Source organism: Crotalus tigris, unplaced genomic scaffold (genome assembly GCF_016545835.1).
Source record: "Crotalus tigris isolate CLP2741 ecotype Arizona unplaced genomic scaffold, ASM1654583v1 scf7180000018097.2503214, whole genome shotgun sequence".
NCBI classification, from domain to species: Eukaryota; Metazoa; Chordata; class Lepidosauria; order Squamata; family Viperidae; genus Crotalus; species Crotalus tigris.
Window position 1 is genome coordinate 76,125 of NW_024096820.1, and position 12,461 is coordinate 88,585.

General features: G+C 44.5%; 1 protein-coding gene across 2 annotated transcripts in view; it reads left to right on the forward strand.

Annotated features, from left to right (window-relative positions):
• UVSSA (UV stimulated scaffold protein A) overlaps window positions 1–12,461 on the forward strand; it is a 46,229-nt gene that overhangs the window by 28,331 nt on the left and 5,437 nt on the right. For both annotated transcript variants that reach the window (XM_039347612.1, XM_039347613.1), the window contains 5 exons: window positions 1,823–2,009; window positions 3,584–3,718; window positions 6,092–6,275; window positions 7,860–7,971; window positions 11,893–12,085. In XM_039347612.1, the coding sequence (XP_039203546.1) occupies window positions 1,823–2,009; window positions 3,584–3,718; window positions 6,092–6,275; window positions 7,860–7,971; window positions 11,893–12,085 (811 nt within the window). The remainder of the gene's footprint in view (window positions 1–1,822; window positions 2,010–3,583; window positions 3,719–6,091; window positions 6,276–7,859; window positions 7,972–11,892; window positions 12,086–12,461) is intronic.

The following is a 12,461-nucleotide window of genomic DNA, read 5'->3' on the forward strand; positions in this document are numbered from 1 at the left end:
GTTGTGGGTCTTCACACAACATTTGTTCCTCTTATGTGGAGCAGAACACAAAAGGCTTCCCACTTCTGCTGCCTAAATTCTTTGGATTTTAGCTCCCATTAATCAATATTTTTTGTAGGTTGGATGAATTGAACCTGTATATAGAAAAGGCAGGTAGGAAGCCAACCGGTTCAGCAAAAAGTTTTATTTTTTTATAATTTATGTTCTTGCTTGGTGTGCATTTCTCCTGATGACGTCTGCTCTTCTATTTTCTCTGAATTTTTACTGAGGAGTTTTTATCTCCCCCCCCCCCAATCCCACCATTTCTGTCAGGACATGATCTCTTTCTCAAATTTACATTTTAATTACAAGGCTAGCCGAATGAGCTAAAATCGATAAAGTCAGCCTTCTCCCGGTCCAACTTTCTGTGGGGGAAACCCAGCCTCTGCCTTTCCTTCTATTGATTGATCTCTTTAGGATGGTCTGTTTTATTCCTGCAGGCAAATAGGTGCCATTTGGTCAATTTAAAAGGGGATGGAAAAAGAGAATTTGGATTTTATTTTATTTTGTCTGCCGACGAAAATATTAAATGATGTATTCATTGAGGCGTTGTAGTGGTGTGATGGACAGTTGAAAATATGCAAAGGATACCTTTAAAGTCTGGAATTGTAATTTTGGAAGCATTTTGCTTCACGTGAAATGGAAACTCATATAACCTGATGTGGGTTTATGGATAAATTATATTAAAATATTGCTAAAACGAGCAGCTCTCTGTTTACTGTATGAGCCACTTTTTTTCTTTTTTATTTCTTAACATTTACACTCCCTGGTTTACCATTTTTAAATGTGTAGCTCTGCTTTGGCATCTTTGGCTCTTTTGGCAGAGCTATTTCGATAACTCTCAAAAAGGCGTTTATCATCTCTAAGGCCCAGGTTCAAAATGGCGGCCAGGAAATCCTGAATTACTTCTGCAGAGTTGCCTCAGAATCTCCTTAAAGTCCCTTCAAAGCATTCAGACCGCATTTGAGATGGAAACACCTATGTAGACACTCTGAAGCTCTGGATCGGCTGTGGAATTCCAGTATCTGTAGTTCTTGACTTACAATGGAGCCCAGATTTTCTGTTGCTAAGTAAGACATTTCTTCAGTGAATTTTTGCCCCGTTTTATGACCTTTCTTCCTACAGTTGCTAACTGAATTACTGCAGTTAAGTTGGTAACACGGTTGTTCAGCGAATCCGGTTTCCCCATGGACTGCTTCTCGGAAGGTGGTTAAAGAGGATCACGTGACCCTGGGACACTGCAACTGTCATAAGTCCATGCCAGTTGCCAAGCCTCTGAATTTTGATCCCATGCCCATGGGGATGCTGCAAGGGTCATTAAGCGTGAAAAACGGTCCTAAGTCACGTTTTCCGGTGCCGTTGTAACTTTCAACAGTCACTAAACAAACTGTTGTAAGTCAAGAACTGCCTGGACCAGATACAGGTGTTGACTAATGGATAGGTAACCAGGAAGCTGGAATTTGGACAATTGGGGAAAAAAATGGAAAATTCTAGAAAGATTCATTTGGTGGATTGATCTGTCTTTTCAAAGACCTGTTTTTTTTTTTCTGCTTGTCCTTTTATTTATATCAATAAATTCTTTATCTATACTTCTTGCTTTCTTTGAACAATTTGCTATCAGTAATGTCTTATTTTGAACTGATAGACTATCCTGCTGCCCGAGAACCTTATTCTGTGTACAAAATTAGCTGTCCAAGCTAACCAGGTGTTCCCTCCTGGAGGATTTTATGCACCACTTGGCAATAATTCTACTCAACAATTCTCTCTGCCTTTATTCTTTGAGGCCTGGAACCTGTGTTGCCCACAAGAAAAAGTGCGGTAGGAACTGGGAAGAACCAAGCGGTGCCGATGAGGTCTCCGTTCTTATCCCAATCTGTGATAGTGGAGGAAGAGCTGGATCCAACCTCTGCTGCAGCCACGTGGAAAGTTATCCGAGATAAACTGCCCAGACTGCCCACTGCAGAGGACAAGTAGGTACCAGATGTTGGACAGATATCGTATCCCAAGGGTGCTTTTTTAGGAGGCAACTAGACTTTCTTGTTTTTCTTTGAAGACGTTTCGCTCCTCATCCAAGAAGCTTCTTCTGCTCTGACTGGATGGTGGGGAAGGGAAGGATTTATACTCCTTGCAGACAGCTGGTCATTTGCACTCTCTCTCTGAGAGTCTTTGAGGCCACTTGGAGGTTTACCTGTGTCCTCAGGGTCACCTGAGTATGCAAGAGGGATGCAAGAGGCCACCTAGGTCAAAACTGAACAGTCTTCTCTCAATGGAGGGGGGGGGATATGACAGGTTTGCTGAGTTTGGAGAACCAGCTAAATGCACACTGCTTCCAGAAGTCCAGACTAGGCCTCGGAGGCATGAAGGAGGCCTCCCAGGCCTAGAATGGCCCACTGGAAGTGCATGGATGCCACTTCTGGAAGTCTGTTGGAGGACTAGAGGAGATCTCCCAGGCCTAGAATGGCCCACCAGAAGTGGATGCCATTTCCGGACGTCTGTTCTAGGCCTCGGAGGCCTGGGGGAGGCCTCCGAGGCCTAGAATGGCCCACAGGAAGTGCATGGATGCCACTTCCGGAAGTCTGTTATAGGCCTCAGATGACTAGAGGAGATCTCCCAGGCCTAGAATGGCCCACCGGAAGTGGATGCCATTTCCGGACTTCTGTTCTAGGCCTCGGAGGCCTGGGAAGGCCTCCGAGGTCTAGAACGGCCCACAAGAAGTGCATAGATGCCACTTCTGGAAGTCCATTTTAGGCCTCGGAGGCCCAGGCAACTGGTTGTTCAGTTATTTGAATCCCACCACTGGTTTACTCTCTGTTTATATACATATGGTTTGCCCTATGAGTGTTGGGGGGGGGGGTTTCCTGGATTAAGTTTGTTTCCTGGAACCCCCAACTCAACAAGGCAGCAACTTGGACAAAAAGTCAAGCAGTAAACAACAGCCTAAGAAGAAACAGCTTCTTGGAGGAGAAGCGAAACATCTTCAAAGAAAAACGAGGAAATCCAGTTGCCTCCTGAAAAAGCCTCTTTAGTTGAGTAAACAACAGCCTAACACAGTGGTTCTCAACCCTTCTAGTGCCGCGACCCCATAATACAGTTCCCCATGTTGTGGTGACCCCCAACCACTTATACATCACCGGGTGCCAGGGGCGTGGCCAAGGAAAAGGGGGAAAAAATGGCGGACGGACTTGTTTGGCGACCCCCGTGAAATGGTCATTCGACCCCAAAGGGGGTCCCGACCCACAGGTTGAGAACCACTGGCCTAATAGATGGAAAGCATGAACAATTATTAAAATTATACTTGTTAAAGACAAGAAGGATGTAAAATGTAGTCCCCTTCTTGGATCTTGTTTGGACTGCCTCTCTCCCCAAGCATCCAAAACACACTGAGTTTTGCTGTGAATGCACAATAAATCAGGTGGTTTCCTAGAGCTGCCTATAACAACAAGTTGCATCGTGCAAATTTGAGTCCAAGCTGAAACAAAATGGCCTTTAACATTAGAACAGGCTTGTTTTTCTGCTTTCTTACCATTTTTCACGCACGTTGTAGGGATTGCAAACCGACAACATCCAAGGAGGCCAACCGTCAACGTGAAGAAGAGAAAGCCAAAGCCCCTCTGGTGCCTTTTGGGATCGACCTGTTCTACTGGGGCCAGGAGCAGCCAACATCTGGAAAGATCCTCAGGTAATAAACTGGTCCAAAATATGGAACACGTTTTCCAAAAATGCTTATGAGGATCAATGCTTGTACATCTTACACGCTCGGGTCCCTGGCTTTTATTACTAATTGTTAGGTGTTTGTCTTTTCCGTGTCAATTTGCACAGCATGGCATATACATTCTGCTGGTTATCCTTTGGGGGGGAGGGGTTAGCCAGGCCCAGGGCTTGCTTCTTGCTAAAATCTGAAGCCTGATTCTTGGGAAGCAATGTCCCTCCCTTCGTCCAGCAGCCCTATTTTAAAATTACAAACTCAGTAAAGAACCGAAAAAGCTCTTTGGATGAGAAGCGAAGTGTTTTCAAGGGAAAAAAAAAAAAACCAAGAAAACGCAGTTGCCTTTTGGAAAAAGCACCTTTGGGAATTGATAGAAATGGGAAAATAAGTGGTGGTCATCCACATTTGTTAAATTTCCAGGAAAGCTTACTCTTAATCCGCTAGGGGGCATAAGATGTCAACAGTAAGGCTGTTTTGGGGTATCAGGAAACAAAGTCAAGACTTTCTTCTGCTGCCTTCCCTCAACTTTCAACTTTCATTGTCATTTTTTTGGGGGGGGGGACAACTTCCACCATCATTGATAGTTTTTCCTTTGAACCAAGCTCCAAACTTGCTTTTATCGTTCAAAGACGCTTCTCACAATCACAGAATAACAGAGTTGGACGGGACTTGAGGTCTTCTAGTCCAGTGATGGCGAACTTTTTAGAGACCGAGTGCCCAAACTGCAACCCAAAACCCACTTATGCATCGTCGAGTGCCGGGTGGGTGTGGCCCATTGGGTGGGTGTGGCCCATTAGGTGGGTGTGGCCCATTGGGTGGGCGTGGCTGCGGTGGTAACGACAGACTGGGTGGGACTAAAAAGTTCAATCAATCAATTCCAACTTTGCAAGATCTTTTTTTTCCCCGCGAGAAGTTGAAATTGACGGATTGATTGAACCTTTTTTTTTTGCACATGGCGGCGGAGGCCTAAAGCGGAAAGGTTTTATAAAACCCAGCTGAAGGCCTAGGACCGGGGCGACGGTGTGCGTGCCCACAGAGAGGGCTCTGAGTGCCGCCTCTGGCACCCGTGCCATAGGTTCGCCACCACTGTTCTAGTCCAACTCCTTCAAATCAAGGAGAGGAGATGTTGTATTTTGTCTGGGTTACCGTGTGACGATCATCTCCAGAAACAACGGATTTTGGATGGCTTGATTTGGTCTTCCTTAGTCTCTGATGACATTTGGAACTTCAACAAAATCACAATACTTTTTTTTTCCTATTTATATAATCACATAATTCTTTTTTCTTTTTGGAAGAGTTTTATTCTGGAGGACTCCAGATAGCGAATCTAATAACCGAGGAAAGGAACATTTCTGGAAATGAATCACTTCAAACACCTCTTGATTGAAATTAGCGTGTACTGGGGGTCCTCAAATTAGCGACCGTTCGTTTAGCGACTGTTCAAAGTTACAACGGCCCTGAAAAAAAGGGACTTATAACCATTTTTCACGCTTACGGCCGGAGCAGCATCCGCCCAGGGTCACGTGATCAAAATTGAGACGCTTGGCCTCACATTTACGACGGTCGCAGTGTCCCCGGGTCACGTGATCCCCTTGTGCGACCTGACAAACAAAGTCAATGGGGGAATCCAGATTCATTTAACGACCATGTTACTAATTTAACAACTGCAGCGATTCACTTAACAACTGTGGCAGGGAACGTCGCAAAACGGGACGATGCTCGCTTCACAATTGTCTCACTTAGTGATATAAATTTTGGCTCAGTTGTGTTCATAAGTCAAGGACTCCCTGCAGATAAATTAAGATGTCTTTTGGGGGCCACTAAACTCAGCCACTTATTAGATACTACTACTACTACTACTTCTACTACTACTACTACTACTACTAATAATAATAATAATAATAATTGCCAGCCAATTTGAATGTTCAGTTGACTGAGGTTCATGTCTAATGAATAAAAGATAACATTGATAACATTAATAACAAGGAGAAGGAGAAGAAGTTGTTGTTGGAAGGGATCTTGGAGGTCATCTAGTCCAACCCCCTGATCAGTCAGGAAACCCTATACCATCTCATACAAATGGCTATCCAGTCTCTTCTTAAAAACCTCCAATGTTGGTTCATGTCTAATGAATAAAAGATGATGTTGATAATAATAATAGCTATCCAGTCTCTTCCTGAAAACCTCCAGTGTTGGATGGAGCATCCACAACTTCTGGAGGCAGGTTGTTCCACTGGTTAAATGTTTTCACTGTTAGGAAGTTTCTCCTTAATTCCAGAGCGGGACGTCACGAGCACACAGGGGAATTTATATTGGTGTTTATTGTTGCATTTTTGTGCTCTCTAGGTTTTCTTCTCAGCATCGCTTCTGGGCACCGAGCGAAGTCGATGAAGAAGTAGAAAACAAAGAGCTTTCGGAGATGCTGAAAAGTCGGTACATCACCTACGCTGGCAGGTTTGAACCCGTGACACACAAGTGCCGGGCCCCGATGCCCAACGGAAGCCTTTGCGAGAGACAGGATAGGTTTAAGGTGGGTATGAAGGAGTAAGCGAGCTATGTTGTGTCAGCCTTGTACACAAGGCCCCACCTGATCCTCACTAACTTGCCCAGAATTTTGCTTTTGTAAGCCAAGGAAACTTGGGTCCATTAAGTTTTTTTTGGGGGGGGGGGGGAATCTAGCCTACTTCGGAGGTTGTTAAGTGGATGAAAAAATTGCAACACAAGACGTCGGGGAAAGACATCAACCCCCCCCCTTTTCACCTTTCGTCCTTCAAAGAGGCACTTCTTTAAAATATTTATTGCAGGGGTCTTCCAACTTGGCCCTTTTATGACTTGTGGACTTCAACTCCCAGAATCCCTCAGCCAGGCACGCGTGCCTGGCTGAGGGATTCTGGGAGTTGAAGTCCACAAGTCATAAAAGGGCCAAGTTGGAAGACCCCTGATTTACTGTAATGTTTTAAACGTGATGAAAGACGTCAGAGGAAGAGAGTGCCGGATACAAACAGACATTAAGAGTCGGAAAGAGGGTGAACAAATTTAATTTTGTAGCTGTTCAGACACTAAATGGAGTTCAACTCTTCGTGAGCCCCACGGACCACAGCATGGCAGGCCCCCTTTGTCCTCCAGTGTCTCCTGGAGTTTGCCCAATTTCACGTTCATCGTGTTGATGACACCATCTAACCATCTCCTCCTCGGCCGTCCCCTTCTCCTTTGGCCTTCCATCTTTCCCATCATCAGGGTCTTCTCCACTGAATCCTCTCTCCTCCTCAGGTGGCCGAAGTATTTGAGCTTCAGCTTCGGCTTCTGTCCTTCCAAAGGACGGTCAGGGTTGGTTTCCTTCAGGATTGACCCGTTGGACCTCCTTGCAGGCCGTCCCCTTCTCCTTTGGCCTTCCATCTTTCCCATCATCAGGGGAATCTCTCTCCTCCTCAGGTGGCCGAAGTATTTGAGCTTCAGCTTCGGCTTCTGTCCTTCCAAAGGACGGTCAGGGTTGGTTTCCTTCAGGATTGACCCGTTGGACCTCCTTGCAGTCCAGGGGACTCGCAAGAACAATTAACAATAGAACAATTAACTAGTGGAACAACCTGCCTCCAGAAGTTGTGGATGCTCCAACACTGGAAGTTTTAAAGAAGAGACTGGACAGCCATTTGTCTGAAATGGTATAGGGTTTCCTTCCTGAGCAGGGGGTTGGACTAGATGACCTCCAAGGTCTTCCCAACTTTATTATTATTATTAAGAGTCTTCTCCACAAATTTAATACCCTGAACTTCTTTTGTAATGGGAATCTTATTTTTTTCTCAGTGTTTGCTCAAGTGAAACTTTTCGGAAATTAGAAACAGGGATATTTATTGATCTTTATTGATTAGAAATTGGAAACTTTTCAAAGACTAGAAACGAGAGATATTTATTGATCTCACAGGCTATTGTAAATATTGTCTCTCTATGGGTGAATATTGTCACTGGATGTTAAGATATCCCAGAATTATCTACGTACCTTTTCCAAATAAACGTCTTATGGAATTGATGATGTTTCTGGTCGGTTTAAGCCAATTAACCTTGTAACGGAAGCATACTCCGGACCGTTAAACATCCCTGTCACTGTTTCATCCTCAAGTGCCCTTTTCATGGAAAAATAGTTCCTCGGGATGAATCTGGGAACCCGCTCAATCAAGAGGACAGAGACAGAGAAGCAAAGGAGCAGTTTGAGAAGAAAGAACAGCAGCCAGGTGAGTCGCGGGGTTTTCAGATCCATTTTATAGAGCCGTTGGGTGTCGCAAACTCTCCGAGGTGAGTCTAGTAAATCAGTATACCTGTCGCCCTCGGCCTTGACCACAGCTGACCACCCAAATTTCTGTTGCTAAACGAAACATTCGGCCTTTCTTGCCACAGCTTTTAGGTGAATTACTGCGGTTGTTAAGCTAGTAACGCGGTTGTTAAGTGAACCCAGCTTCCCCCACTGACTTCGCTCATCAGCAGGTCACAAACGGGGGGTCACATGACCCCGGGACACTGCAACCGTCGTAAGTACATGCCAGTTGCCAAGCGTCTCAGGTTTGAACATGTGACCACAGGCTTGCTGCAACGGTCGCCAGGGTGAAAAGCAGTCGTAAGGCCCTTTTTCCAGCGCCATTGCAACTGTGAACGGTCGCTAAATGAACTTCCCCGTTGACTTTGCTTGTCAGACGATCGAAAAATGGGACCCCGTGGCCTTAAGATACAGCAACGGTTTGTAAATATGAGTCGGTTGCCAATCATGCGAATTTTTGATCACGTGACCATCCCAGGGACGCTGCAAGGTCCTGTGTCCCTTTTTTTCAGTGTCGTTATAATTGGAGATGGTGGCTAAATGAACGGTTGTAAAGTCGAGGACTATGGGGGTTGGACTAGATGACCTCCAAGGTCCCTTCCAACTTTATATTACCTCATCATCGTCATCATCATCATCTTGAATTCTATTTTACACCCACACAAACCGATGCAATTTTGTTATGGATGGAAATTTGAAGAAATTTGTAAAATGAGAAATATTGTCTAGCCCTGAATTTGCTTCCTTGATTTGGGAGTCCCCAGCAATCAATAATTTTATATTTTGGGTTAGGTTACCGTTTGTGTACAGATACTCAATAATAATAATAATAATAATAATAATAATAATAATAATAAAGTTGGAAGGGACCTTGGAGGTCATCGAATCCAACCCCCTGGTCAGGCAGGAAACCCTATCCCATTTCAAACAGCTGTCCAGTCTCTTCTTAAAAACTTCCAGTGTTGGAGCATTCACTGCTTCTGGAGGCAGGTGGTTCCACTGGTCAATTGTCCTCACTGTCATTGGTTAATTGTTCTGTTTGTTTAGTGGCCATTCTTAGTAATAACAGCACTGAAAAAAGGGACTTAGACCATTTTTCACACTTAAACGACTGTTGCCGCATCGCCCACGGGTCACATGATCAGAATTCAGACACGTGGCGACCGACACCTACTTATGACCACTGCAGCATCCCCAGGGTCACATGATAGCAGTTTGCATGCTTGGCAATTGACTCATATTTATGACGGTCGCAGCATCCCCGGGGTCATCTGATCCCCTTTTGCAACCTTCAGAAAAGCAAAGACAACAGCGGAAGCCAAATCCAATTAACCAACGTGTGACTAACTTCCTGACTGCAGGGGTTCCCTTAGCAACTGAGGCGAGCAAGGTCGTAAAACGGGGCAAAACTCACTTAACAAATGGGGCCGAATTGTCGTAACTTGAAATTAACCCCCCCCCAATACTTTCTGGATCATTTTCTACTTGCCAAGCGAGTGACCGTTGTTTTTTAGTGGGTCATATACATCGTAGGTATTTTTCTCTCGGGGGGAGGCTGGAGAGACTGCCCCCCCCCAGTGCACGACGGGGAGCAGAGTTTCCCCCGTTAATTTCACTTTCGGTCCGGGCATCCCTGCTCCTTTGTGCGTAATAACCGCGCGGCCCTCCATGACACGGTTTGACAATGTCCCTCCCCGGGCCCGAAGGCCGCCGAGCAGAGCCCGGGGGTCCTTTGAGAAGACGAATCCCAGGAGATTAGCCTGACCCGCTAATCTGCCCCGTTCATCCTTCGACAATAGCTCACACGGGAGAGCAAATTAAGTGCCTATTTTTTGTGTCAGCCCTGGAGAAGATCTGGTCTTCCCAACCTTTAGTGTGACTTGTTAACAAACAGGTATCAGGAGGAGGCAGCGAAGGCAGCCGCTGGCCAGCCAGATGTGAAATACTATCTCTTCGCTAACTACGAAGTATTGATTTCGCCCAGCCCTCAGAAGCGAGCGGGCGGGCGCCGTAATTCTCTTTTCCCCCTGCTGCTAAACCGGTAACAATGCCCGGAGAACTTCAGGCTCCCCTCCTTCCATCAGGGTGCCGAAACGGCCCTTCTTCCTGGCACCCGATCGATTTTTCCTCCCAGCCTTTTAAATTGCGCCTTCATTTTCCTCCGCTGTTCATTTCATCTTCAGTGAACACAGCGGCGTTTCCCCCGTTGTGTTTAAACAATTGCACCATTCAGCCGGTCCCCACAGCGCCGGCCTTCTTATTTACTGGGAGATAAACAGTTTAGACAGTTTTTTGTTAATCTGGGATTAATTGTTCCTGTGTCTGGGTTCCTTTGCTTCGATAAAAAACAAACTTTGTGATTCATCACGTGTGTGTGTGTGTGTGTGTGTGTGTGTGTGTGTGTGTGTATGTGTTTGTGTGTGTGAGAGAGATAGAGAAAAAGAGAGAGAGAGAGAGAATATGTGATTTTTTTTTTCCTTTCAGACTTTTTCTTTGAATCCCTTTAGACTCACAAAGCTAATAGCTCCTGATTCATGAACTCCTACATGGTTTTTTTTAAATCTGGAATATCTGCAGCTTTTTTTTCCTATTCGTAACTATAGTATTAATTTATAATACTGAAATGATCCCTACTCAGGTATTGCTGTTTGTCAGTACAAGATACAGTAGGTATGAATTTTTTTTAAGGTTTAAATCAGAAAATTTGGATGTCTTTGCTTTTGTTCCTTAGACTATAAAATCATATAGTCCCGTTTACGTTTGACATTTTCTTGAGTGCAAGTGGTTTGGAAAATGTGCTGATTTTGGTTGTTTGATCTTTCTTCTCTTCTTATAACTGGATTGGTGAGTGGGTGGGTGGTGGATGGAGATGGATGGATGGATGGATGGATGGATGGATGCATAGATAGATGCATAGATAGATGCATAGATAGATTCATAGATAGATAGATAGATAGATAGATAGATAGATAGATAGATAGATAGATAGATAGATAGATAGATAGATAGATGCATAGATGCATAGATGCATAGATAGATTCATAGATAGATAGATAGATAGATAGATAGATAGATAGATAGATAGATAGATAGATAGATAGATAGATAGATAGATGCATAGATGCATAGATAGATGTAGAGGGATAGGAAGGAAGGAAGGAAGGAAGGAAGGAAGGAAGGAAGGAAGGAAGGAAGGAAGGAAGGAAGGAAAAAGAAAGAAAGAAAGAAAGAAAGAAAGAAAGGCAGACATTGTTCTATGTTCTAGATCATGACCCCTTTATGATTTGTGGGAGTTGAAGTCCACAAGTCATAAAGGGGCATTGTTCTTCACCTTTGTTATAGATAGATAGATAGATAGATAGATAGATAGATAGATAGATAGATAGATAGATAGATAGATAGATAGATAGATAGATAGATAGATAGATAGATAGATATCCTAAGCAATGATTGAAAAAGCCATATATTTTCTAATTCTCTCTCTCCCCCCCCCTCTCTTTGCATTGAGTTCATTAGAATCAGCTACTTTTTTATATTAAAAAAAATGTGAGCAGAATACAAAAATGCCCAGCTGGTCCCAATTTATTATTTATTTGTATTCTCCTAAAACTGAGCAGGGGGTTGGACTAGATGACCTCCAAGGTCCCTTCCAACTTTATTATTATTATTATTAATAATGTGACACAATACCCTGCAGAATATGAATTCATTTAGGAGATGAGAATAGAACAGGTTATTAGAGAGAGATGGCTACCAGATCAGAGGACCCCAAGGGGAGGAAGGCAACTGGGGGTGAATCACTACAATGCAATGGGTTGCATTCATTTATTTTTCTCCTCAGAATGGCAGGATCCCAACTTCATGAGAGAAGTGGAAGCCGCTACCGGCGTCGACCTTGGCTCTTCTCAATATGACAGGAAAGCAAAAGGCGGGAAGAAGAGAGGGAAGGCAAAGAAGAAATATCCCAACCTCACAGATCTAAAGCAAAAGGCGAACACACCCCGTTCCCGTCTCGGGAAAAAGGTTTTCAACAAGTAAGGGATGTCTTTGATTTCTTGTTCTCTGGGTCGTTCTTGTGAACGTACTTTGGGTTTCCGGGCCTGGCTCTCCAGAATATAGCCAAATCTGCCAAGGAAAAGGAGCTAGGCCAGGGGTGGGCCACCTTGGCTCTTTTATGACTGCTGGACTTCAACTCCCAGAATTCCTGAGCCAGCCACGCTGAGGGGAAAGGGAGAGGTTTCCAAGCTGAGCCAGGATGGCTCAGGAATTCTGGGAGTTGAAGTCCACAAGTCATAAGGGGGCCACAGTTCCCCCATGCTGGCTGAGGAATTCTGGGAGTTGAAGTCCACAAGTCATGAAGGGGCCAAAGTTTCCTCCATGCTGGCTTAGGAATTCTGGGAGTTGAAGTCC